General features: G+C 32.5%; 3 protein-coding genes across 4 annotated transcripts in view; 1 reads left to right on the forward strand and 2 right to left on the reverse strand.

Annotated features, from left to right (window-relative positions):
* Nucleotides 1–309: 309 nt before the first annotated feature.
* Nucleotides 310–27,027, reverse strand: part of LOC133781465 (receptor-like protein EIX1) — a 32,592-nt gene continuing 5,874 nt past the window's right edge. For both annotated transcript variants that reach the window (XR_009870122.1, XM_062220455.1), the window contains one exon: nucleotides 310–402. The gene's annotated coding sequence lies outside the window, so the exon portion shown is untranslated. The remainder of the gene's footprint in view (nucleotides 403–27,027) is intronic.
* On the reverse strand, nucleotides 1,781–6,080 carry LOC133783677 (uncharacterized). Its single transcript, XM_062223326.1, has 3 exons — nucleotides 5,504–6,080; nucleotides 4,245–4,849; nucleotides 1,781–2,392 (listed from the first exon to the last, which is right to left on the reverse strand). Exons 1-3 carry the CDS (start codon nucleotides 6,078–6,080, stop codon nucleotides 1,781–1,783), a joined length of 1,794 nt encoding a protein of 597 aa, XP_062079310.1.
* On the forward strand, nucleotides 8,574–9,645 carry LOC133783727 (uncharacterized). The gene is made up of 2 exons (XM_062223372.1): nucleotides 8,574–9,259; nucleotides 9,367–9,645. Exon 1 carries the CDS (start codon nucleotides 8,578–8,580, stop codon nucleotides 9,157–9,159), a length of 582 nt encoding a protein of 193 aa, XP_062079356.1. The 5' UTR covers nucleotides 8,574–8,577; the 3' UTR covers nucleotides 9,160–9,259; nucleotides 9,367–9,645.

Raw genomic sequence — 27,027 nt, forward strand, 5'->3', positions numbered from 1 at the left:
GGACTACGGTCCCCGTGGGTTTTCCCACATTATGTTTCCCTGGAAAAATCTTGATTTGTGTTTTCTATTGCTTGTTTTGCTTTAGTTTATATATTGATATTGCTAGTTGTAATGTTTGATAAATAATCTCATTTTTGACATACAAAGAGAAAAAAGTTTGTATTTATTGCAATAGGTTTTCCAACAAAAACAGAGGCCAACGAAAACACAACAAAAACACATACTAAAGACCTAAGACAGCAAGCAATAACAACATCAAACAGAAACTAATAAAACAAAACCAAAGCTAGAACTTCAGATATAACGACGATATTGGCCACCACCGCAACTGAATGGCATTGAAATACAACATTATCAATCCCAGCTCCAAGCTTCCATTTCATCAAACTTGTGTTCTGGTTACTGTCCCTTGCAACAAAAGCCAAGAGCAAACCTTAGTGAGACACTACCACATTAGAGTTGTGATAATATCCAAATAATATATAAATATATATATGTATATTAAATAAATTGGGTTTAAGAAAATTTCATCTTATAGCCCAGTCTTGTACAAGTGTCATTAGCAAAGCTGATATTTTCCCTTACACGCATTATATAAAAAATAAAATTGCAATTTAATTGAACTTTAGGAAAAAAAAATATTATATAATAGAGGTGAATATTGGATAGTACTAAAAAGTATAGATATGTACTTATTATATATGGGTGTTGTTATTTGATACATTAAGATGTTCAACACTACATCAGATGATATCTTATGGTTAGTTAATGATATTATATAATATTTATTAAATTCAAATGTGTAGGACCCGATATTGAATTGCAAAAAAAATAAAATAATACGCCACCTGGTTATGGTGTTGGACACCCTTAGCAATTCTCATTATATAAGGACTAGTTTAGTTGGTATAATAATAAGAAATGAAAAACAAAAACTAATTACAGGCCTAATTACTTCAAAGTAACATATTTGAATTATATAATTATATGTTACTGTTAGGAAATTAACACTGATTAATTTAGAATGATTCGTCACTCCAGAGTTACTAACAAAATATAATTCTACCATATTAATGTAACACATATGTGTATTTTATTAAAATTTGCCAAGAAGTGCTTAAAAGAAAAAGAAAAAAAAACTTTTTCCTGAGATGACTTTTAAATAAATAAGCAGAAATTCTGTCAAAAGTCTCAAATAGTAGAGATAAGTTTCTATATACACAGTAAAATTGCGATAAAATATTACTATTGAATTCAAAAAACTTTTATATAATAATAAAAAGAATTTAGTTTTAATTTAGGTCCAATAATATATATAAGATTCATTAAAATATACTCACTGTAATAAATTATATAATAAACTCCACTTAATTAAACTCCTACACCTACAACGACGACATAATTAGTTTTTATACGAAAGATATAAAAGAAATTAGCAGAGAGCAAGAGACGAAGACTAGAAATTTAGTATGTCACTGATTATGTATTGGTTACATCTATATATTTATGACACTTTTATATATAAGCTAACTAAGTTGGTTGTGAAATGTTTAATAACTGAAAACACATAATTAAACACTAACACATTATAGGTCACTCTACTTTGTTCTTCAATCAACAAGAGTATCTGTCAAAAATAAGTATATAGGCAATCAAACAAATATGTTTAACTTCAAATGCTTCAAACTTATTTTTGCCCATTAAAATTCAAAAATTTTATCATAAAACTTGTTGTACTGAAAGTATTAAGGTACAACTTATGTGGTATGTGGTATACGCCTTAAATTAATTTCCACGCATATGAAATATATAAGTGTACTAAAGTGCAGGCCACAGGTACGACGAAGGCAGAGCAAGCAAATTTCCAGGGAGAACTTGTGGTGTCCAACAGTGTTGCTTTTGTAGACATGATATAAGCTATTACCGACGAACCAAGGGAGGCTTGGGTTAGCAAAATGGCCAAGCCCAAGAAAATTGGTCGATACGACAGCCTTTCGATGGCCATGCCAATATGGTAGTGGAGAACCGACAGAAAGGAGATGAAGATTGAAGCAGCTGAGAAACCGAAAGCCAGTGAGTTAAAGACCGAGAAAAGTTTGAACGAAGAATTGCCATTTAAGTTGGCTATGCCATGATCGTTGTATCCGCCGGGAACTTGGATGACGGAGGCGAATGTGATGCTTGCCACGATTGTCGCCACAATTAAGTTGACGTTCGCTATGTCACTGATGAAAGGTACCTTCCGACCAATATGTTGCTTGTTGTCATCGTGGCCCTGTTCAAGTTCAAATACAAGTTTCTCTTTGGATGATTTTTTTGCATGAACACTTTCCAAACTCGGTAGACAGCCACCTTGTTTTATCATGAGCACTAATTTAGTCAAATCCATCATCTGCTAGAGTTTATAATAAAGTATACACAGTCTTGTTCAAAGAAGGAGGTGATGAGTTTAATAGAAATTGTCGGCTTCAGTTAGACTTAACATTTTTTTTTTTATTGTTTTCTAACTCTCTTAGTTTTAAAGTTATTTAAGTATATAAAGTAAATGAATTTAAAAAAAATAAAACAATAATAAATTCATCTAAATAAGATTAATAAATTAGAAATAAAAATAAAAAATAATAAATAAACCATAATAATTTCACATTATATATTTTAAATTTTTTTATTAAAGTATTTAAATTAATCTATCAATTATATTTTCAAAACTAAAACTGAAAAATATTTATGTATTTAAATTTATTCTTTTGTTTTTTTTGTTAATTAATTATTTTGTCATTTAATGTATTTTATGTATTCATACATATATGTAATAGTGACATAATACATAAATATACATATTTATTATTTTGTTGTTAATTTTTCTAACGAGAAATTATATTGAATAATTATGTAATGTTGGCTTTAAAAATTTTATGTAATAATTAAAATTTTATCAAATAAACTTTTCAGATTCATATATAATAGTTTTAATTGGGAGTTTTTGAATATTTTATTATATTGAATATTTTTTTTTCTAAAACTAGAATTACCATATATTATATATAAATCAAAACAGCCCTTCTATATAATAAGTGTGTAGATAACGGAAATTATTGGTTTTAATGATTTTTTATTTTTTTAATGTTAATTTTAACGAAATATTCTTATATTTAATAGAATATTCTTATAGTTAACAGTAGTTTGTAAAAATTTAAACTTAAATAAAATAAAATAAATAATTAAAAAAATTAAAATATGATATTTTTGAGATATTTACAATGATAATTATTTAAAAATAATAAATAACTAAACAAATTAAAATATGATATTTTTGAAATATTTTATAATGATAATTATTTAAAGATAATAAAATCATATGTTTTATAACTTAAATGAAATTTAATTAAACGTAAACTAACTTATTAGAATAATGTCATTAAACATATAATGTAATCTATTGTGAATTAGAAAAAATATATATTTTTTTATAAAAAAACTAGCAAGAAACTTAAATTTAAAATTCAGGTATAATATTAAATATTACATTAAACATATAATATATAATCTTATGTTGTTACTCTCAAATTCAAAAACTAGACCAAACATAAACTTAAACAAAAATAAATAAATTTTTAATTAAAATAGGATATTTATTTCAAAATTTATATGACATTAATATAAATTTAATAAAAATAAATAATAAATTGTATAAATAAAACTAAGCAAACGTTCATATTTTGCATGTTGCTTCTATCTAGTATATATAAAAACTACTAAATTTTAAATTATTGTGAACACTAAATTTCAAACTAATAAAAAAAATTAAATAATTTACTTTAAAACTATAATGCACCATATTTTTATATGTAAAAATATCATATTTTTTAGGCTATAAACAATGTTTTAGCTTAATTTTTTATAATATATTTATGTTACTTCTTTTATAATATATACCACATTGTTTACTTAATTAAAATTTAAATAACAATTAAAAATATATTAATACATTTTCTAAATAAAACTAAGTAAACATGCATTTTATATTAGATACTAGTGAGATTAAAGAGTATGTGTGTCCAACACCATTAAATAGCATACCAATATTAGTGCAAATTCAATAACAAATTTCATACATTTTAATTTAGTAACTAATATTAAATATCACTAATTAATCATAAGGTGACACTTGCACCTTAAATGTAAAATATATAGCAACACTTTATATAAATATAGTCATTATATAGTGGAAGATAAAATCTTACCCGGTTGAAGTTTTCATCTCGCACAATATCAGTGGCCGTCATTCCCTTACTATTAAGAGCGAATTTGTCAAGTACTCGACGAGATAATAAAAATGATGATGTCATTGTTCCACTCCTATTTAAGATAGCGACTTGGTCAAGTACTCGAAGAGAAAATAAAAATGCTGATGTCATTATTCCACTTCGAGTTAACACAGCGAGATGGAAGCAAGTATTTCCATCTTTGTCTTTCCAATGTAAAATATCATTAAACTCCTTGAAATGTAGCATTCTGATTACCAAGGATATATTTCTACTCTCCACAGCAACATGTAGAGTCGTTCGGTCGTTGTTGTCCAATAACTCACAAATGTTGTACGAATATTTTCCGGATTCAGCTATTAATGATTTTACTACTCCAAAAGAACCATTCCTTGCTGAAATATGAAGAGGGGACATGCCTTCATTGTCTTGAATCAAAGCAAGGGTTGCTTTTTTCTGCAAAAACCTTTTCACCACTTCCACATCGCCAAAGTGTGCCGCATAGTGAAGAGGAGTCCATCCATGAACATCTTTCATTTCTAAAAGATCGCCATCATATTTTTCTAACAGCTTCTCAACGTAGCCTGAAAGCACAAATAATTAATGTGTTTGTACATATATATATATATATATATATATGATAATTATGTTTTAGTGTTTCACTTTAAGTCCTACCGGTGGAGCTTTTAGTGTTATCGACTTTTGAATAGTTTTCGGTGCGATTTTTTTATGACTGTGTATATTATTGTAGCTATTTAGAATATCAATACGATTTTTAGAAAGTTCTGAATAGCTTACAGTACCCAAAACTAAGTTTAAATATGTTATTGCACGCGTGACTAATTTTTTATATACACGTGAAAAGCAACATGTTTGAACCTAGTTTTCGGTACTGTAAACTATTCAGAATTTTCAGAAAATTTGCAGGATGCTAAAAACAACTACAATTTTACACATTCATAAAAATAAATCGTACCGAAAATTATTCACGAGTAAAAAACGGTGAAAAACCCAACCAGTAAGATTCAAAATGAAACTCCGATGGAAGAATATTTATATAACTATAGTGATTATATGACAAATTTTCAAATAAATATATATATAAACAGTTCATTTATTTTTATTTTTTTGGAGTATCCTAATCATAAATTATAACGATATTAATTTAAAGCACGTACTTAAATAAACTTAATTAGTTTAATTGTATAATTAGCTCAGAGTTAGGGTGGGTAGCTTACGACCATGACTACGGATTACAGCTGCATGCATAACAGTCAAACCATTCCTCCCTGACCAACTAACAATATTCTGAGACAGCCCTTTCTCATAATCAACTACACGCAAAATGCAATCGGCAATTCCATAAAGCGCTCTATCGATAGCCAAGAACAGCGGTGATTCTCCATCTTTAGTAGTCAAATATACTAAACTTGAATCTTTTCCAATTAAAAATGTAATAATTTCCGAGTAACCCCTCTTCACAGCTTCATGGAACGCCGTGCATTTCTCGTTATTTGTCCATTTTAATATGTCTTTCACCTCTCCAGTTTCACAGTCGACTAATAAGTCTTGGCTTTTTCTTTCTCCGCAGTACTTTTGATGTACAAGGAGTTTTACCGCTTCAAAATTCCCTAACCTTGCAGCAACATGCAGTGGCGTATCACCATGTTTATTGGTCTCGAACGCTATTGAACGATTTGAGCTTAAGAGCTCGACTATCTTGTCTTTGTCTCCGGACTTTACCGCATTGTGAAGCTCTAAGATGTAGCTTGTGCCCTTCTCATCTTTAGAAACTGCAGTAGAATTGCTCTCCATATGTATAGTTTTCTCTTATTCAAATCATCAGTATATAGCAAAAGAATTAGCTATAATATAAATCCTTTAACCAAACAACAAAACTTTTATAAATGTTATGAATAATAAATGGGATGATAGCTAGAGAAATAAAAGAGAATTATTTCAAGGTAATTTATTTTCTATTTTGAATTATATAAATCCAATTAATGTGTTGTGTATTTATATATACTACTGTGCCCATTTATAGATATAATTTATAAATATATTTGTGTCGTTGGGATAAGTAGAGAAACAGTTAAAAAAAAAAGAGATTATTAGCTGAGAACTTTTTACCAAATAGGAGTTGAGCTCTTCAGCAATCCCAGGGTATATAGTGGCAGTCTCCCTGTAATATTAAATATATATTTATATATTGTACTCGTTCTAATTTCTGTTCTTTTCTTTTGTAGATCTAAAGCTAGATCGAGGTTATCAATAGCAATGGCTGGAGGTATACAATATTCGATTCTTTTTTGCATATGTTCATTCATATATTAATTCCGCCTACATGTATATAGAATTGTTCATATGTCTACTTTCATATTAATTCTAACATTTGGTATCAGTCGCCAGTCTACATCTCTGCCTTGCTAATTTTATCTGCAAGTATATTTATTTGATTTATATATGCCTTCATATTCATATTCATATATATATACATATATCTTCGGTTTTGGTTGGCCTACATTTAACAAAATTTCTTTTGGTAATTTTATTGTGTTTGTATTGTTTTGTGTTTACATATATGTTATATCTAACATATTTTGGCAATATAAACAAATTATATACATATATTTTTTTATGATTTATAGATGTGCCTATGTCTTCATCTATACACATATATTATATATTCGTGTATATAGTTTTATATATTGTTTGAAGGCCATATTCATAATTTTTATTTTTATTTTTATTTTGATAGAGAGTTTTAATGTCTCATATTTTTTGATTTTTTGTTTCAAAACTAATTTTCCACATAAGTACCATTAGAAATCCTTCAGATTATTTTTTCTAATGATCTATGTTTCCAAATCAAGTTTTGAGAATCCAAAATCAGTTTTGCAACCTTCATGTACCCGGTTATGGCCAAAAACAATTTTGATATTAAATTTCGATTTTTTGTTGTTGTTTAATCAATCTAACGTCATGAATCTCTTTAGACATGAATTTCGAACCAATTTGGACAATAAATTTTATCTTGCCAATTTAATTAAAACATATAATTTTGGTAAATTATATATTTGGAAATTAATTAAAATGTGCACTTACTTGATTTTGGTGTATGGTATATTTCTTTTATTCATGCAATATTAAATAATTGTGCTATTTTAAGAATGTAAGAAATTTTTACAATTAAGTTTGTGCAATTATTTTATTAATTCACGAAATCAGTAAATGATGTTATTGTCTTATTAAGCATGATTTTTTCTACCATTAAGTATATATATGGAATTATTGTATTTTCGTACATATAATTAATTATACTAATTTGTATGATTATTTTGTTCTTATTCATGCAAAATTTATTTTGAGTATAATTATCTTTAATTTTATATGTATGCCTTTATAATTTTAAATACATTATATATATTTCATTATTGTGCTAGATATATTTAGATTATATTCAAAACATTAAGATAGGTTGAATAATATTTAGCACATTAATCTCCATAAATTATTCATAAAATATTCATAAAACATTTAGGGTGAATAAAATTATGAATAATTCATAAACAATTTTGTGGTTGACATAAGAACGCATGAAACTGAGACAAATGCTCAATCTAGAACGGTTTTTAATGATCTTCGGACGACCACACTAGGAGCACTACTCTCTGTGATTGCCTATTATGTTATAACGAAATTGTTCTTAGGTCTTCCTAGAGCCTAAAACATAATGTCTAGTGAACCATATAATTTTACATAATTAGGGAGTAGCCACAGCATCTTTAATTATATAAAATTATATATTAATTTGAAAGGATCACATAATGGACAAAATTGTGATTGATTATATAAATATAACAATTTTACCCCACATGGATTTTATTATATTTATATAATTAATTAGGATAATATATTAAATTAATTTTCTTAATTTACCCACAGGAGTTATGATAATTAATTTAATAGTTTTATCATAAAGTTTAATAAAGATAGAAGTTTCAAACCTTACTTTATCCCAAATAATTCGTTTGAATAATCTATCATCATTTACATCCAATTTTATTAAATTAAAAATTTAGCCCACAGGCAATTTTTGTTTAATAAAATTTCAATCTTCAGCATGTTATACATTGGTAAAACATGACTTCATTAAGCCTCAATCTTCTAAATCTAAGTTTGTAATCCTATTCATGCAGCTTCTTCATCATCCTCTAGTTTTGCTGAAATCCTTACCGAAATTCCTGAGCTTAGGGGTGATAATTTCAAAATCTGGAAGGAACGAGTTCTTCTTCATTTAGACTGCGCCGACATGGACTACGCAATAAGGAAGGACGAACCTGCTGCAATCACTGCGACTAGCACTGCTGCTCAGATCGCACTATATGAGAAATGGGAGCGGTCCAATCGCCTCAGCATCATGTTCATCATGTCCAAGATCCCTCTGGGAATGCGTGGATCGGTGGAGCAACCTGAGAAAGTCAAAGACTTGATCAAACTGATCGATGAGCAGTTCGACACTTCGGACAAACCACTTTACAACAACCTCATCCACCAGTTCTCATCCACAAAACTCACCGGTGTCAAAGGAGTTAGAGAACATATTTCAAAGATGAGGGACATTTCTGCTCAACTGAAGAAACTCGATGTAGTCATTCCTGAAACCTTCCTGGTCCACTACATCCTTAACCATCTTCCACCTCAATATGGGCCTTTCAAAATTTCCTACAACACACATAAGGACAAATGGACTATCAATGAACTGATAACCATGTGTGCTCAAGAAGAAGCAAGGCTCTTGCAGGAACAAGGTGAAAGTGCTCACATGGCCACCCAAGGCAAGAAACGCAAACCATCCAAGAAGGACAAGGGGGAAAATAAAGTGCCTCCCTAAGGCGATATAAAGAAGGATTCCATCAAATGTTTCTTCTGCAAAAAGAAAGGACATGCGAAAAAGGAATGCGCCAAGTTCAAGAAATGGATGGACGACAAAGGTAATCCAATTTCATTCGTATGTTATGAATCTAATATGGCTAATGTTAATATTAACACATGGTGGATTGATTCTGGATCGACAATTCACATTTCAAATTCCTTGCAGGGTTTACAAAACCTAAGGAAGCCAGTGGGAAGTGAGCAAAGCATCTTATCTGGAAACAAGATGGGCTCACATGTGGAGGCTATAGGAACGTGCCATTTAGTTTTAAGTAGCGGTTTTGTTTTAAAGTTAGAAAAGACATTTTATGTACCAAGTTTCTCTAGAAACTTGATTTCCGTTTCAAGACTTGTACCTTTTGGTTTTTCCTTTACATTTTCAGACAAATCTTTTAATTTATATAATAAATCTGAATGTGTTGGAAATGGTAATTTGTCTGATGGTCTTTACTGCCTTAATTTACAAAACAATACCGCTTATAATACTGTGCACGTTCACGCTGGCAATAAAAGATGTGTCATGAATGAGAATTCCTCTACATTATGGCACCGGAGATTGGGACATATCTCTATTGATAGAATTAGAAGGTTAGTAAATGATGGGGTACTCAATACCTTAGATTTTACTGATTTTGATACTTGTGTGGATTGCATTAAGGGAAAGCATACCTCCAAGTCTAAGAAAAGTGGTGTCCATAGGAGTTCTGACCTATTAGAAATCATACATACTGATATATGTAGTCCAGACATGGACTCATATGGTCAGAAATACTTCATCTCTTTCATAGATGATTACTCACGCTACATGTATATCTATTTACTTCATAACAAAAGCGAAGCGTTAGATGTCTTTAAGATATTTAAAGCTGAAGTAGAGAAACAATGCAACAAGCAAATTAAGATAGTGAGATCAGATAGAGGTGGAGAATATTATGGTAGATACACTGAAGATGGACAAGCACCTGGTCCTTTTGCAAAGTTTCTTCAAGAAAATGGGATTGTTGCCCAATATACCATGCCCGGTACACCCGAGCAAAATGGTGTTGCAGAAAGGAGAAACCGAACATTGATGGACATGGTGCGAAGTATGCTTAGCAGCAACCCTAAACTTCCTAAATCCTTGTGGACTGAAACTCTAAAGACATCCGTGTACATATTAAATCGAGTTCCAACCAAGGCAGTCTCCAAAACTCCTTTTGAATTATGGAAAGGTTGGAAACCAAGTTTACAACATGTACGCATTTGGGGATGCCCATCTGAAGTTAGGGTATACAATCCATAAGAAAAGAAACTGGACCCAAGGACCATAAGTGGATACTTTATTGGTTAGGCTGAAAGGTCTAAAGGTTACAAGTTTTATTGTCCATCTCATAGCACTAGGATTGTGGAATCAAGGAATGCAAAATTTCTTGAAAATGCCTTGATTAGTGGGAGTGATCAATCCAAGGACTTAGGTTCTGAGAAAGATCCTTTAGAACCCTCCACCTCAAGAGCAAGATTGATTGTGGTCGATAACACCCCTGCAGTCCAAATGGATGTTGAACCACCACAGCCAATTTTTGAAGATCCACAAGTCAATGATGAAGTTCAAATGGATCGAGTTGTTCAAGAGTTGCCTATAATTGTTGAACAACAAGCTGAACCACCCGCTCCTCAAGAGCCTGCTGGTGTAGCCTTAAGAAGATCCACTAGGATAATAAAATCGGCGATACCTAGTGACTACATTGTGTATTTGCAAGAATCTGACTACAATATTGGAGCCGAAAATGATCCAGAAACGTTTTCACAAGCTATGAATAGCAAAGAATCGGAACTGTGGTACAATGCCATGAATGAAGAAATGAATTCTATGAAAAGCAACGGAGTCTGGGATCTTGTTGAGTTGCCTAATGGGGCGAGGGCTATTGGGTGTAAATGGGTCTTCAAAACAAAGAAAGACTCATTAGGCAACATTGAGAGACACAAAGCGAGACTCGTTGCTAAAGGATTCACTCAAAAAGAAGGAATTGACTACACGGAGACCTTTTCTCCGGTATCTAAGAAAGATTCCCTCAGAGTTATCCTGGCATTAGTTGCTCATTTCGATTTAGAGCTACAGCAGATGGATGTGAAAACTGCCTTCCTAAATGGTGACCTAGAGGAGGAGGTATACATGAAACAACCAGAAGGATTCTCCTCTAGTAATGGTGAGCATTTGGTGTGCAAGCTTAAGAAGTCCATCTATGGTTTAAAACAAGCGTCCCGCCAATGGTATTTAAAATTCCATGATGTCATCTCTTCTTTTGGATTTGAAGAGAATGTCATGGATCAATGTATATACCAGAAGGTCAGTGGGAGTAAGATTTGTTTTCTTGTTTTATATGTGGACGATATTCTTCTTGCAACCAATGATAAGGGCATGCTACATGAGGTGAAGCAATTTCTCTCAAAGAACTTTGAGATGAAGGATATGGGTGATGCGTCTTATGTCATTGGCATTAAGATCCATCGAGATAGATTCAAAGGTATCTTAGGTCTATCTCAAGAAACCTACATTAACAAAGTTTTAGAGAGATTTCGGATGAAAGATTGTTCACCAAGTGTTGCTCCTATCGTTAAGGGTGATAAATTAAATTTGAGCCAGTGTCCAAAGAATGATTTTGAAAAGGAAGAAATGAAGAACATCCCATATGCTTCTGCTGTTGGAAGCTTGATGTATGCTCAGGTGTGCACACGACCCGACATTGCCTTTGCTGTCGGAATGCTAGGAAGATTTCAGAGTAACCCGGGATTAGACCACTGGAAAGCTGCAAAGAAAGTTATGAGGTATCTTCAGGGTACTAAGGATTACAAACTCATGTTCAGACGAACCGACAAACTGGAAGTAGTTGGCTACTCAGATTCAGACTTTGCTGGTTGTACTGATTCACGTAAATCAACTTCTGGTTACGTGTTTATGTTTGCCGGTGGAGCTATATCATGGAGGAGTAACAAACAGGCCTTGACTGCTACTTCTACTATGGAAGCCGAGTTCGTTTCGTGTTTTGAGGCTACATCGCATGGTGTATGGCTAAAGAGTTTCATTTCAGGCCTTAGAGTTGTAGATTCAATATCTAGGCCATTGAGAATGTTCTGCGACAATTCAGCTGCTGTATTCATGGCTAAGAACAACAAGAGTGGTAGTCGAAGCAAGCACATCGACATCAAGTACTTAGCCGTGAGAGAACGTGTTAAAGAAAATAAAGTGGTCATTCAACACATTAGCACTGAATTGATGATTGCTGATCCTTTGACGAAAGGCTTGCCACCTCATAAATTCAAGGATCATGTAGTGAACATGGGACTTGGTTCCCTTATGTAAATTTATTGTACAAACTGAAGTTATTATCAATTAAACTCATATTTTTGATATTTTCTCATATTTATGCGCATCTTAATTTTATTTGAGAAAATTTTACTTTCATAGGACCTGAATAAACATAAGGTTTATTCGTTTAAGTACATAGCCACATAAATTACATTGTTATGTAATAAATATATTGTAATACATGGAAGATAATACTCGTCATAAAAAGAGGACCTATCGCCATGATTCATGTGTTTATTATCTAACAGGGATGATCGTCGGGCTTAAGTAATACATTAATTTAAATGCTGACCAAGTGGGAGAATGTTAGAATATTATTTATTTGGTATATAAAATCAACTAATTGATTTAATATATTCAATATTTAATTTATTGACAAAATATTCTAATTAATGGTCAACATTGTTTGTTACCTGATTTGTTGTTACCCGATTTTTCATATCCCAATTGATTGAGGAAATATCTCAATCTGTGGCAGAGACTCTGATGGTAGGTCTCACTCTATAAATATAGAGTACCGGTCCCCAAGCTCGCTACTCATTCTGACTTTCAGTAACTCCATCTAAAAGAGTTAGTGAGAGCTTGGAAGCCCGTGTACTCGTTCTAATTTCTGTTCTTTTCTTTTGTAGATCTAAAGCTAGATCGAGGTTATCAATAGCAATGGCTGGAGGTATACAATATTCGATTCTTTTTTGCATATGTTCATTCATATATTAATTCCGCCTACATGTATATAGAATTGTTCATATGTCTACTTTCATATTAATTCTAACATGGTGGTCAAAAATACTCATTGTTTTGGGTTTTTGAATGGATTTTCAACATCCAAACACGTTTTTGAGCTTTGAAATATGTATGGATCGTTAAATATTTGTTCGTATGATTTTTATATTTTTTTTTGCTTATTATTTTGGATTTATTATATTTTTGATAATGTATAGGTTTTTAAGGTTGATAATCTTGATTTGGAGTTGCATTTGACTATTTAAAAATGTATGAATCTTCCAACTACATGTTTATGATAATTTTCTTTATTAATCTGAACTTAATATTATTATATTATTAAATCGATAATTTTTTGTTATTTTATAAAATATTATTATTTATAATAATTATTTGGTGTATTAATCAAGTTAATATTTTGTTGTTGAAAAAAAAAACAAATTAATATGTTATTGTTATAAAAAAAAATCAAGTTAATATTTTGTTCAAAGAGTCATTTGTATAAATATGTTTTAATGTTAGTTTGTATTAAAAATTAAATATGTTTGGTACTAGTTATACATAAACTAAATAATTTTAATATTTTATTTTTGTTTAAATTTTTTAGGACGATTATTGTTTTTATTTAAAAACCAAATTTAAATATGTATCCTAAACTTGGCACACTTAGTGAATGTTCGGTTGATAGAAATGGTTTAGAAAGGAATGGAAACGAAAGAATCTTTTTGCCATTCTTTTGTTTGGTTCATAAAGTTCCAATGGAAAAGTGATTATGTTGGAACATTATTTTTTCATGTGTTTTAATTGACCTTCCATTTAAAAACGAGTGGAATGACCATATCAATTCTACTATTTACATTTTTGTTCAATATCTCTTTGAATTTTTTTTTCTCCCGCACTTCTTTTTATAAAAACAAAGAAACAGATAAATTTTTTTTTTGTCTCTACTATAAATCTTTCTTAACTATTTTTTTCAAATAATTAATGCTATTTTTATTTAAAAATTCACTAATTATTATAAATTAAATAATAACTTTGATAGTTTTATTAAATATTTTTTCTTCGAAATTTATTTTCATAATTTATGTATATTGTTATCATTATTTAGTTTTATGAATATGATTATAATATATAGTTTACTTACAATTTAAGTATTCGTGATATTTTATTGTACAACTACTTTCTACAAAATATTTATGTATAACCCTTATTATATTGTAATAATATTAGTAAATAATACTTTTATCTTTTGTTACAGTAATTAACTCTGAGTTTAATTATCTTCATATTTAATCCAAAAAAAAGGTTTAAGTCAAGGTCAAGACATTAACTCTAAATTAGAAGAAAAAAATGACTTGTTCTTTGGTCTAATATATCACTTTCTATCACTGTACTAAATTTTAATGTCTTATTTGAAAAGTCGATGACATTTGACAAGAGCTCATTTTTTATTAAATATAATTTGAAGATTTATATTTTATTCTTATGGCCTTTTATTTTTAATTATGGTCTGGAATTTTTTTGTCAAGTATTTTTATTTATTTTTTTTGGAAGATTTTTTATTAGGTTATTATGATGTTGACACTCCATAAAAGATAGTCTCCAAAAAAAGGAGAAAATACTAACCACAAAAATTTTGCTAATTATTACTGATTTGTGGCTATTATTAGAAAATAGCTAGAATTTTGTTTACTAATTTATTAGGGCTTTTTCTTTTATGTTTGAGGTCACTAGCTAGCCATTTCAATTTTTTTTAAAATATATTATTATACTGTTTATATAATTTTCTAAATTAGCTTAATTATGTTAAAAAATATTTATAGGAAATTTCTTAATTGTAAAGTTAAAAAAATTAGTCATAACGTGTTGGTTGGTTGACAATTGAATGGAATGGAATAAATAATATGTTAACAAAAGTAAGTTAAATTACATATATTTGACAAAAATTAACACTTTTTTGAATTGGCATTGAAATGGTAATGTTATTCCACCCAAATTAGAAAAGAATATTAATTCCTTAAAACTTGCCAATGAATTTTCCATTGGAAAGATTATTCCATTTGTAATTTTGAACAAAACATATAGGAATGACAGATTTTTTCCTTAAATCAATTATTCTAATATTATCCATTATACCATGAACCAAACATAATATGATGTGTGCTTTCATTTTTTTGTCTTTTTTCTAAGTTTTATTTACATGACAACGATATGTAAAAATAGAAAAGTCTTGATGAGAGTCAAAACAGCTATTAATTTAAAGACGTTAATTTTATTCTTTCATTATTCATTATTAGCGTAATATTAACGTTGGTGAGTCAACTAAGTCAAGTGTGCAAAAGAGACTTTTCTCGTGACTTTTAAAAGATTCTACAAAGTATATATTTTTTTTAAACCCATAACGTGTTATTTGGTACTTATGTCTTTTTCATATGTTCAAATTATTTATTTGATAATTCATATATATTTTTAAATATACATTAGAAAAATCTAATATTGCACTTATATATTAATTAGATTATCATTTTTTTGTTTATATACTTTAATTTTTACAAGTAAAAAAAAAACAATATTGTGAATTTACTAATTGTTTTAATTCTAATAAGATACTTTTTATCGAAAAATAAAATAAATTTTCCATTTAGTTGCTGTAAAGTATTTTTTTTAATTGGTATATAGTGTCAAAAATACTCTAAGTTATTTGAAAATAATTAATTATAAAGGTGGAAAAAAATTAAAAACTAAATTATTTATTAATGGGGAACTATGTACTAAATTTTATTTTTGAAAGTTGTCAAAAGAAATTGTAAATATTTATGAGGGATTTATTTAATAAAAATAATAATAATATGGAGATAAAAAATAGAGGAGAATACAAAATTACATTTATCTTTATTATATATACTAGATACAAGCAAATGTATCACATTTGCTTATTTTTATTTATAGAATTTATTAATTTTTTATTAAATTTGTATCATTATTATATAAATTTCAAATAAATAAATAATAATATATATAAAAGAATAATATAAACATATTAAATGAAAAATTAAACCAAAATATTATTGGATAATTCTATGGTAGGGCCTTCAAAAAGAGCCCTACCGTAGGACTCTTTTGTGTTCTCAACCCGTGAATAGTTTTCGGCGCGATTTTTTTTATGACCATGTATATTATAGTTATTTAGAGCATCCTGCAAATTTTCAGAAAATTCCGAATAATTTACAATGCCGAAAACAGATTATTGCACGCATGACTAATTTTTTTATGCGCGTGGAAAATAGCATATTTGAACTTATTTTTCGGTACTGTAAATTATTCAGAATTTTCTAAAAATTTACAGGATGCTCTAAATAACTACATTATACACGGTCATAAAAAAAATCGCGCCGAAAACTGTTCAAAGGTTGAGAAACACAAAAGAGCCCTACGATAGGGCTCTTTTTGAAGACCCTATCAAAGAAATTTCCAATATTATTTATGTTCTTTTAAAATATATATATATATATAATATAATAACTTTTTTAATTATAAATGATAAATTTTTTAATAAAAATTAAAATTATGTATTATATATTATTATAATAATATTTAAATTTATATTAATATAATTATTAATTATTATTATCATAATAATATTTAAATTTAAATTTATATTAATATAATTAATAAATATAATCTTGTATTATATATTATAATAATAATAATATTTTATATCATTTGAATTTAAATTTATATTATAATAGTTAAATTTGTATTAATATAATTAATAAATATTTATTTTTAATCAATTTTAAATATATATTCCATTAAATATTTAGAATATTCTATTAAAATTAACAAAACAAACCCTTAAAATCAAGAATTTCTATTATCTATACTTTTTATATAGAAGTGATGCAATAATAACCATTAAATTTTTGCTAATTATTAATGGTTTGTCGCTATTATTATAATATAGCTAGAATTTTGTTTATTAGTTTATTAGAACTTTTTTTTCTTTCTTTTGGTCACTATCTAGCCATTTAAATTTGTGTTAAAGAATATTAATAGGAAATTTCTTAATTGTAAAGTTAAAAAAATTAGTCGGAACGTGTTGATTGGTTCTATATCTACTTTATGATGTGACAATATGTAGTTTATCAATTTCATAATTTTTTGGAGTAATGAAAATGAAATAGAATAAAAATAATAAAGTGATTATATATGTTGTTTTATTGGAGTTATGAAATCAATAGCTAAATAAGTATTTCTATGTTTGGTTGATATTTGTTGAAAAAAATACTCTTCAGGTTAAATTATATATATATATATATTTGACAAAAATTAATTTTTATTTTCTTAACTATGAACCAAACATATCCTAATGTATTTTTCTTTTTTTTTTCTTAACAATTTTAATTTTTTTTATATGAAAATGATGTGTGAAAATAAAAAAGTCACGATGATAGAGAAAACATCTATTAATTTGAAAACATCAATTCTACTTTTTCATTTTTCATTATTAGTATAATTTTAACGCTGAAGAATCAACTAAGTTAAATATGCAAAATAGACTGTTCTCATGACTTTTAAAAAATTCTATAAACAAAGTGTACATTTTACTTCTTTTTTTTAACCCTATTCGTATAGTGTGTTATTTAGTACTTTGGTTTGGTTTGATGTCTTCTTTATGTGTTCAAATTCTTTATTTGATAATTCATAAAATAGCTTTGCATTATATCTAAATTAGAAAGAAAAAAAAAATGCTTATTCTTTGGTCTGATATATCACTTTCTATTACTTATGAAATTTTAATGTCTCATTTGAAAAGTCACGATAACATTGACAAGAGCTCATTTTTTATTAATTATAATTTGAAGATATATATTTTATTTTTATGGCCTTTCATTTTTAATTATAGTTTGGAATTTTTTTGTCAAGTTTTTTTATTTTTTATTTTTTTTGGAAGATTTTTTATTAGGTTATTATGATGTTGACACTTCAGAAAAGATAGTCTTCAATAGAAGAGAAAATAGTGACCACAAAAATTTTGCTAATTATTACTGATTTGTGGCTATTATTAGAAAATAGCTAGAATTTTGTTTACTAATTTATTAGGGCCTTTTCTTTTATGTTTGAGGTCGCTAGCTAGCCATTTCAATTTTTTTAATTTATTATTATACTGTTTATATAATTTTCTAAATCAACTTAATTATGTTAAAAAATATTTATAGGAAATTTCTTAATTGTAAAGTTAAAAAAATTAGTCATAATTAATGTGTTGGTTGGTTGATAATTGAATGGAATGGAATAAATAATTTGTTAACAAAAGTAAGTTAAATTACATATATTTGACAAAAATGAACACTTTTTATAATTGGCATTGAAATGGTGATGTTATTCCACCCAAATTAGAAAAGAATATCAATTCCTTAAAACTTGTCAATGAATTTTCCATTCGAAAGATTATTTCCGTTTGTAATTTTGAACCAAACATACAGGAATGACAGTTTTTTTTTCTTAAATCAATTATTCTAATATTATCCATTATACCATGAACCAAACATAATATAATGTTTGTTTTCATTTTTTTGTCTTTTTTCTAAGTTTTCTTTACATGACAACGATGTGTAAAAATAGAAAAGTCTTGATGAGAGTCAAAACAGCTATTAATTTAAAGACATTAATTTTATTCTTTCATTATTCATTATTAGCGTAATATTAACATTGGAGAGTCAACTAAGTCAAGTGTGCAAAAGAGATTTTTCTCGTGACTTTTAAAAGATTCTACAAACAAAGTATATTTTTTTTTTAAACCCATAACGTGTTATTTGGAACTTTAGTTTGATGTCTTTTTCATATGTTCAAATTATTTATTTGATAATTCATATATATTTTTAAATATACATTAGAAAAATCTAATATTGCACTTATCATTTTTTTTTTGTTTATATACTTTAATTTTTACAAGTAAAAAAAAACAATATTGTGAATTTACTAATTGTTTTAATTCTAATAAGATATTTTTATTGAAAAATAAAATAAATTTTCCATTTAGTTGCTGTATGTTATACCCAGATTTCGAGCCATAGTAAATATGACCTCGAAAGCTGAGTTCGCATTAAATGGTCTCGTGAGGGTTAGGGTACGTTCTACGATTGTAAGTCGAGCCTGCAAAGTATGATACATGACCTCGAGTGTAGTGACCTCGAAATGATCTCGATCTCGAAAGATAGCTCTGAGAGCCCCTCATCTTCAGGAACAACTTCGGAGCAGGGATCTCAAGCTCGATATGCTATCTCGAAAGCAATGTTAGCTCGGGAGATGTCAGCGGCTCGCACAATGACGTGAAACCTGGGATGCTGAAGCCTTGGAGATACGCTATGATCACCTTGAATATCTACAAGTATTGTAAATATGGGATGTAATCCTCATTTATTGATGTAAATCCCCAAGAATCGTGGGATATTATTTAGTCAGTTATGCGTTTCCTGATCTTTGGGGAACGTTTCCTCTTATATCTGATTATTGGCATTTAAGGCCATTTATTTTTATTCACAAAAGAGTAACTACCCAAAATATGTGGGATAGTATTCTGCATCCTTCTCTATAAATAGAGAAGGCATGCACCATTGTAAAGGAAAAATTCTGATCCTTGAAAGAAAACTCTGAAGAATTCATGCTGAAAGAATTTTCAGAGATAATCTTGAGTTTAATAACAGAGACTCGTGGACTAGGCAGATTTAACTGCTGAACCACGTAAAAACCGTGTGTCTGATTCGTTTGTTTCTTTTAGCCATTGTCTTAATTGTTTACGTGCTCTCTTCTTTTATCTGTTGACGAAAAACGGCGTCAACAGTTTGGTGCTTTCATTGAGAGCCTCAAGCATCCATCCCAGAGAGATTCATGGCTGCAAACAATCAGAACACTCCTGAAGAAAATTACCCAAGGCGTCCTGGAAAACAACCAATGGAGAATCCGGACGCTGAAGAAAGGAGTGGGTCCTCTGATTCCTGGGGACCACCTCCACAACCAAGGGATGAGGACATGTATTATAACCCTGAGCGTTATGTCCCTATTGTAGAATTGGAGAATTGGCAGCTGAAACAACTGCTGGCAGATGCCAACAAACGTAACGAGGAGCTGACTAGGATAGCCGCGGAGGCGCAGGTGGCTCAGCCCCCGCTTCCGCGCAAAGACCAAGTCCCTCCTCCAAAGGACGTGCACGTTCCTCCCCGGAGGCCCCGTGGGCGTCCACGAAAAAATGCTACCACAAGGAGGCCAGCCCAACCTCCAGCACCAACAGAGCCATCTGCTCCTTCTAGGCCTCAAAGGAGTACCCGAGCTCGGGTCCCGCCTAATCCACCTGTGGAAGTGCCTGCAGGAACTGAGAATAACCGAGCTCCTGCCGAGGCTCGGACTCAGGTTCCTGGTAGTGCACCGAACGCAACTGGCCCATCTCGGGCAAATTCTGGACCCTCCAGGCCGAGGCAAGGACGGCAACCACCGTCACCTATACGGTTTCCTCCGTCTCCCATAAGATATCCTTCACCTCCCCGCAGGAACGCTCAACCTGGTCGAGATCAGGATCAAGGGCGTACAGGGGAAAGACAAGGAGACAGGGAGACGTTCCAGGGGCGGAAAGGCGCGCCATCCGAGAGAAGTCAGACGTCCCGATCTCGCACTGCAGAGACAAGGCGACGTAGAAAGGATCCACCATGAAATGACCGATCGATGACTTTCACCAGTGATGAGTCTGGAGAAACTAGGTCTGTCAGTAAACACGACCAGGGTCGTAAAAATACTGGAAATCACAAGAGCCATCCCGACCTGCGCAATCATCTGAATCAGAGCAGGGGAAAGGGAGATCAGACAAATCCGGATCTTAGGAATCATCTGAATGGGCGTAGAGATCCCTCACGGAGACGCGAGCCTGAGATCGCGATTAATGACTATCAATTCCAAACATCGCCTAAGGACCCAGTACAAGAAAGGATCGATCAGCTCGAAAAAGCCTTTAGGCTTTTGAAGAATGAACGAGGGAACGGTCGATATGAGGACTTTGATGAGGAGCTCGAGCCGTTTGCTCCCAATATTTCTAACACTCAGTGCCCCCAAGGGTTCCGGATTCCTCACGTCCCAGCGTTTGAAGGAAAAACCGACCCATGCAGCCATCTGAGTACATTCAACACTATCATGAGAGCTAGTAACGTGGGTTACGAGCTCAGATGTATGTTGTTTCCGACATCATTGGCCGGACCTGCCAAGAGTTGGTTCGAGAAGTACAAGAGACATTCTATAACTTCGTGGGATCAATTGTCTAGAGACTTCAAGAAGCAGTTCCGGGCTATGATGGGAGTCAGACCCGAAGCATCCACTTTGACTAACGTCCGACAACAACCAGGCGAAACACTGAAGAGCTACCTGACAAGATTTAATCTAGAGGTCGCCCGAGCTCGAGACGTGGATGACAGTGGGCATTTGATGGCCATCCGAGCTGGTGTTTTACCCGGGAGTGCCCTTTGGGATGACATGCAAGGGAAACCGGTGAGGTCGATAACCGAGTTTAACAGACGGGCGCAGAGATTTGTCAATGTAGAGGAGGCGAGGTCAACACTCAAGGCGACCTCGCAGACCGAAACTACAATGATAAACATTAACTCCGCCTCAACCTCGGTTGACCCAGCAGCTACACAGCCTACCTCGGAGAATCCCTCCAAGAGGAAAAAGAGCGAGGGAAATAATCCCGAGGTTGATGGAGGAAAGAAGAAAAAAGGAGAAAGGTATTTCTCCGTATATAAAGTGCACACCGAGCTCAACGAGTCTCGGGAAAACATATACCCGGCTAATGAAAACCAGGTCCCCTTCAGGCGTCCAGACCCTATGAGGAATCAAAAGTCCAAGAGGGACTCCAGCAAGTATTGTCGATTTCATAGGGACACCGGCCACACAACTGATGAGTGCCGACAGCTGAAGGACGAGATCGAAGGGTTGATCTCGAGAGGTTATTTCCGGCAGTATGTCAAAAACCAGAATACTGGACAGGCTACTGCCAGCCAGAGAGTAGCCGCGCTTCCGGCAGCACAGAATAATAACTCCCGATCTCGGGATGAAGACAGGCCTCCGCCGATAGATGGAGAGGACGTAATAACCATCTCGGGAGGTCCTCATCTCGCAGGAGGGGGCAGAAATGCTCAAAAACGATATGTGAATGAGCTGAAGACAGGGGACGGGTCTCCACATGAACCCGAACCAAGGGCACCAAAAAGCCAAAGGGTTGAGACTCAGCCTATAACCTTCACCGAGGAGGATGCCTCTCATGTCCAGTTCCCTCATCATGATCCACTCGTCATCACCCTACAGCTTGCCAACAAAAGAGTGCGCCGAGTTCTCATAGACAATGGGAGCTCAGTTAACATTCTTTATAAAGCAACTCTAGAAAAAATGGGACTCTCCCTTCGCGACCTGAAGGCTTGTGCAACCACTTTGTACGGCTTTTCTGGAGAAGGAACCGCCTGTATGGGGTCCATTGAACTCCCTGGGACCTTGGGAGACTATCCAGTCTCGGTGACCAAGAAGATGGAGTTCGTGGTAGTAGAGTTACCTTCTGCCTACAATGTATTGCTCGGGAGACTCGCCCTGGTCGAGCTGGGGGTAGTTTCATCTGTAAGGCATCTAGCCCTTAAGTTCCCAACTCCAAGTGGAGTCGGAACATTGAAGGGAGATCAATTGGCAGGAAGGGAGTGCTACAGCATTTCCTTAAGGGGAAAGAAACAAACAAACGCGCAAGCACTCGTTGTCATACAGAATAAAGATGGGACAGTCTTAGAAATTGATGAGGAGATCGATCCAAGGATTGAAGAGAAGGTTGACCTCCAACCTTTGGAGGAGCTCGAAGAGGTTCAGCTCGATGAATCTGATCCCTCAAAGAAGGTGAAGGTCGGGAAACACCTCCAAGACGAATCAAAATAGCAATTAATTTGCTTTCTGAAGAAAAACCAGGATGTCTTCGCGTGGTCACACTCTGACATGGTGGGAATAATCCCTAATGTAGCGAGCCACGCATTGAATATAGACAAAAGCTTTCCCCCGAAGCAGCAAAAGCGGAGGCAGCTGGATGAAGACAGAAAGAAAGCACTAAAGGAGGAGGTGGACAGGCTGAAAGCAAATAATTTTATAAGGGACGCTTTTTACCCTGATTGGGTGGCCAATCCAGTGTTGGTCCCGAAACCCAATGGGACATGGAGGACGTGCATCGACTACTCGGACCTCAACAAGGCCTGCCCGAAAGACTGTTTTCCCCTGCCGAGAATTGATCAGCTCGTAGATGCCACGGCAGGGCATGGTCTGATGTCGTTCATGGATGCCTATTCTGGATATAACCAGATTCCCATGCATGCCCCCGACCAAGAGCATACGAGCTTCATTACAGACAAAGGGCTCTACTGCTACAATGTCATGCCATTCGGACTCAAGAATGCCGGAGCCACGTACCAGCGGCTCGTAAACATGATGTTCTCAGAGCAAATAGGGAACAACATGGAAGTTTATGTTGACGACATGCTTGTAAAGTCTCAACTTAACAAGAACCATGTTGATGACCTCGAAGAGTGCTTTGGCGTGCTCAGAAAGTACAACATGAAGTTGAATCCTCAGAAGTGCACTTTTGGGGTGTCTTCAGGAAAATTTCTGGGTTTCATTGTCAATTCTCGTGGGATCGAGGCTAATCCCGACAAGATAAAGGCCCTCATCGATATGCCTTCACCTCGGAAGCATAAAGATGTTCAAAGCCTGACTGGCAGGATGGCAGCTCTGAGCAGGTTCATCTCGAAGTCAACAGACCGCGGTCTCCCATTCTTCAACTTATTGAAAGGAAGTAAGAAGTTCGAATGGACAGATGAGTGCGAGCTAGCCTTTCAGGAGCTCAAAAAGCACCTAGCCGAACCGCCCATCCTATCAAAGCCTGAGACGAGAGAAGTACTGTTCCTGTACCTCTCAACTACCGAAAACGCGATAAGCGCGGTGCTCGTCCGAGAGGAAGAGAGAATACAGAAACCCGTCTACTATATCAGTAAAAGATTACTGGGGGCAGAGTCAAGGTATCCACTGATGGAGAAGCTCTCCCTCAGTCTGATCCACTCATCTCGAAAGCTCCGCCCTTACTTTCAGGCACATCCTATCCATGTATTAACAGATCAACCACTAAGGCAAGTCTTGTCTAATGATTTTTGAACTACTTAATGATTTTTGCCGCAAATTTCTCTTTTCTTTATCAAAAGAAAATGTCTCTGGATAGAAGTTGTATGTAAAAAAATCCCAAAAAACAATGGCAATCTAACATAAAAAGTGACGTTAAAGCATTAAATTGTAGTATTACCTATTTAAGTACATAGTAACTTTATTATTTCACTATTGCTATGATTAATGAGGTGGGTTTGTTATTGATCTTTTGTGTTAATTGAGTAATTTGCTAATTGGATATTGTAATGACCCACTAATCTAGACTAATTGGACCATTATCAAAACTATACATAAAACTTACATTTTTACAATCATACCATAATTTATTGAGTAACTTGAAAAATAAGAGTTATTTACAAAGAAACAGAATACTAAGAAGGATTATGGGATCCCATTGTTTTTAAAACAAAACATGATTTAAAATAAAAGACATTACATAATAATGCGGAAAATACACATAAAAACCATAAAAACATAAAAGGAGACTATATCCTCGAATCGAATAACGCTCGACCCCTTGACTCCATTCATCATCGATACACATTCTCCAAGCGTCACGAATCTTTCCGCCTCTAAACTTATTTTCCTGCACATAAACAGAAAGGAGTGAGCCTAATGCCCAGTAAGGAAAATCTAACACAAAGTCACATACATAATTTCTTAAGAAAACATAAAGACTTAACATAACACATATAACATACACTTATTATAATGGCCATTATTACTTGGGGTCCCATAGGCTAAACAAGCATATGCCCACGGGGTTAATGGGGTCCTACTAGCTAAGTAGGTCATATGCCCATAACCCATTTGGGGTCTTGTTAGTCATATGGGTCATATGCCCAAGCCTACAAACATACACATATATCATAACACTTTTAATAACATAAAACATATAGATAACATAATCACATAACATGTTGATTCTAGCCTATTTTCCTTACCAAAGTTACCGAGATTATGGACTGAGTTGGGATGTTGGAACACTCCTAAAACCATAAGAAAGAGTAAGTCTAAAGAAAGGAGATGAAATGAAAGAGATGGAAAGACTAAACCATAGAAAACATACTTACCGACTTATATGCTTAAAAGCTTGGATTCCCTAACCAAAATAAGAATAAGGTTAGGGGACTGAGTAGAAGGTTTTGAGAAAGGAAATAACATAAAAATACAGAAAAGAACTAGAGTTTTGGGTTTACCTCAAAGATTGCAAGATCAATCTAACCTTCACCGAAATACTATAGAACTCACTTCCCAAAGTGTTTGATAAGCTTATGATGTTTAAGCTTATAGTTTTTCCCCAAACCAAGTGTTTACACTCTCACACTCACTTAACACTAGCAGCCTCTGAACTTAGAGCAAATGGTGAATAATGGCTGGGTACTAGGTCCTATTTATAGAGTTTGGGAATGAAAATATCTTGATTTTACTTGAATAAAAATAATGGCTTTTTAGGTGAAAATCATTTGAATAATCGTTCAGCAGAGGCTGAAGACTCGTTCAGAAGATGCTGGACTGTTGAAGGAGTTTGAATGGCTGAAGGGAAAAGAATTCAAATGTATTTGAATTCATGCTGGTGGAGGCGATATATCGCCCCCTATAGGCGATATATCGCCTGGACCTTTGTTCCCGAGGCGACCGTGCATCGATTCGTGTTTTCCGTATCTACGTGCTGCGACATATCGCCCCCTATAGCTGCGATATATCGGCATACGTTGAATATTTAAACACGAATTTACACATTTTTAGCTGAGTTTGAATGGAGTAAACAGCCTTGACTAAGCCCTCAACGTGCTCAAAGCTGCTGACTGACCCTATACATTCAAACTTTTACCCTTATTTAATTTAATCCTAAAAAATACTTAATCCTTAATTACCATTCAAAACATGTGCTTAAAATCCTATTGGTTGATGTCTAAACCTTATAATATAATAATATAATCCTTAATATCAGTCACATTAATCAAACCTTAGGTTATACTTAATATTCTTAAACTATAGGTTAAACTTAGAAAATCTATAAGTACTACTATGAGTGTCCAAATAACTCCCGGTCTGAACCAAAAATCCAAAGTAACAATGATAACACTAAACATACTATAATACTACTAAATAATTAGCTAAGTAAAGTTCTTGGACTCTACAGATATTGTCTTTTATTTTGTTTTTTTTTTAATGCCATCTATGATTCAATTACTGACGAGTGGTGTTACTTTGTTTTGTTTATTATTTGGTTGAAATTGAAGAATTTTGTATTACACCCAAAGCAGAAAAAGTCAGTAGAGACTAATTGCTTTTTTATTTTTTCTTTGTAGAAAAGACATTTGAAAATAGAAACTCAAATAATATATTGAGAAACAACAAAGAGAAACAAAAGTATGGCATCTCAAATTTTGTTGGGCCCGTCCCTTTGTTGGGCCTTGGCCCAATTAAGAGAAGCAGCTCATGAGCTGCAATTGATTAAAAAAAAGCTGGGCTAGAGAGTGAGAGAAGCCAGCGTGAAAAAGAGAAGCTGGCCTTGGCCCAAAGATT

The sequence above is a fragment of the Humulus lupulus genome, chromosome 6 (genome assembly GCF_963169125.1).
Source record: "Humulus lupulus chromosome 6, drHumLupu1.1, whole genome shotgun sequence".
Classification (NCBI taxonomy): Eukaryota; Viridiplantae; Streptophyta; class Magnoliopsida; order Rosales; family Cannabaceae; genus Humulus; species Humulus lupulus.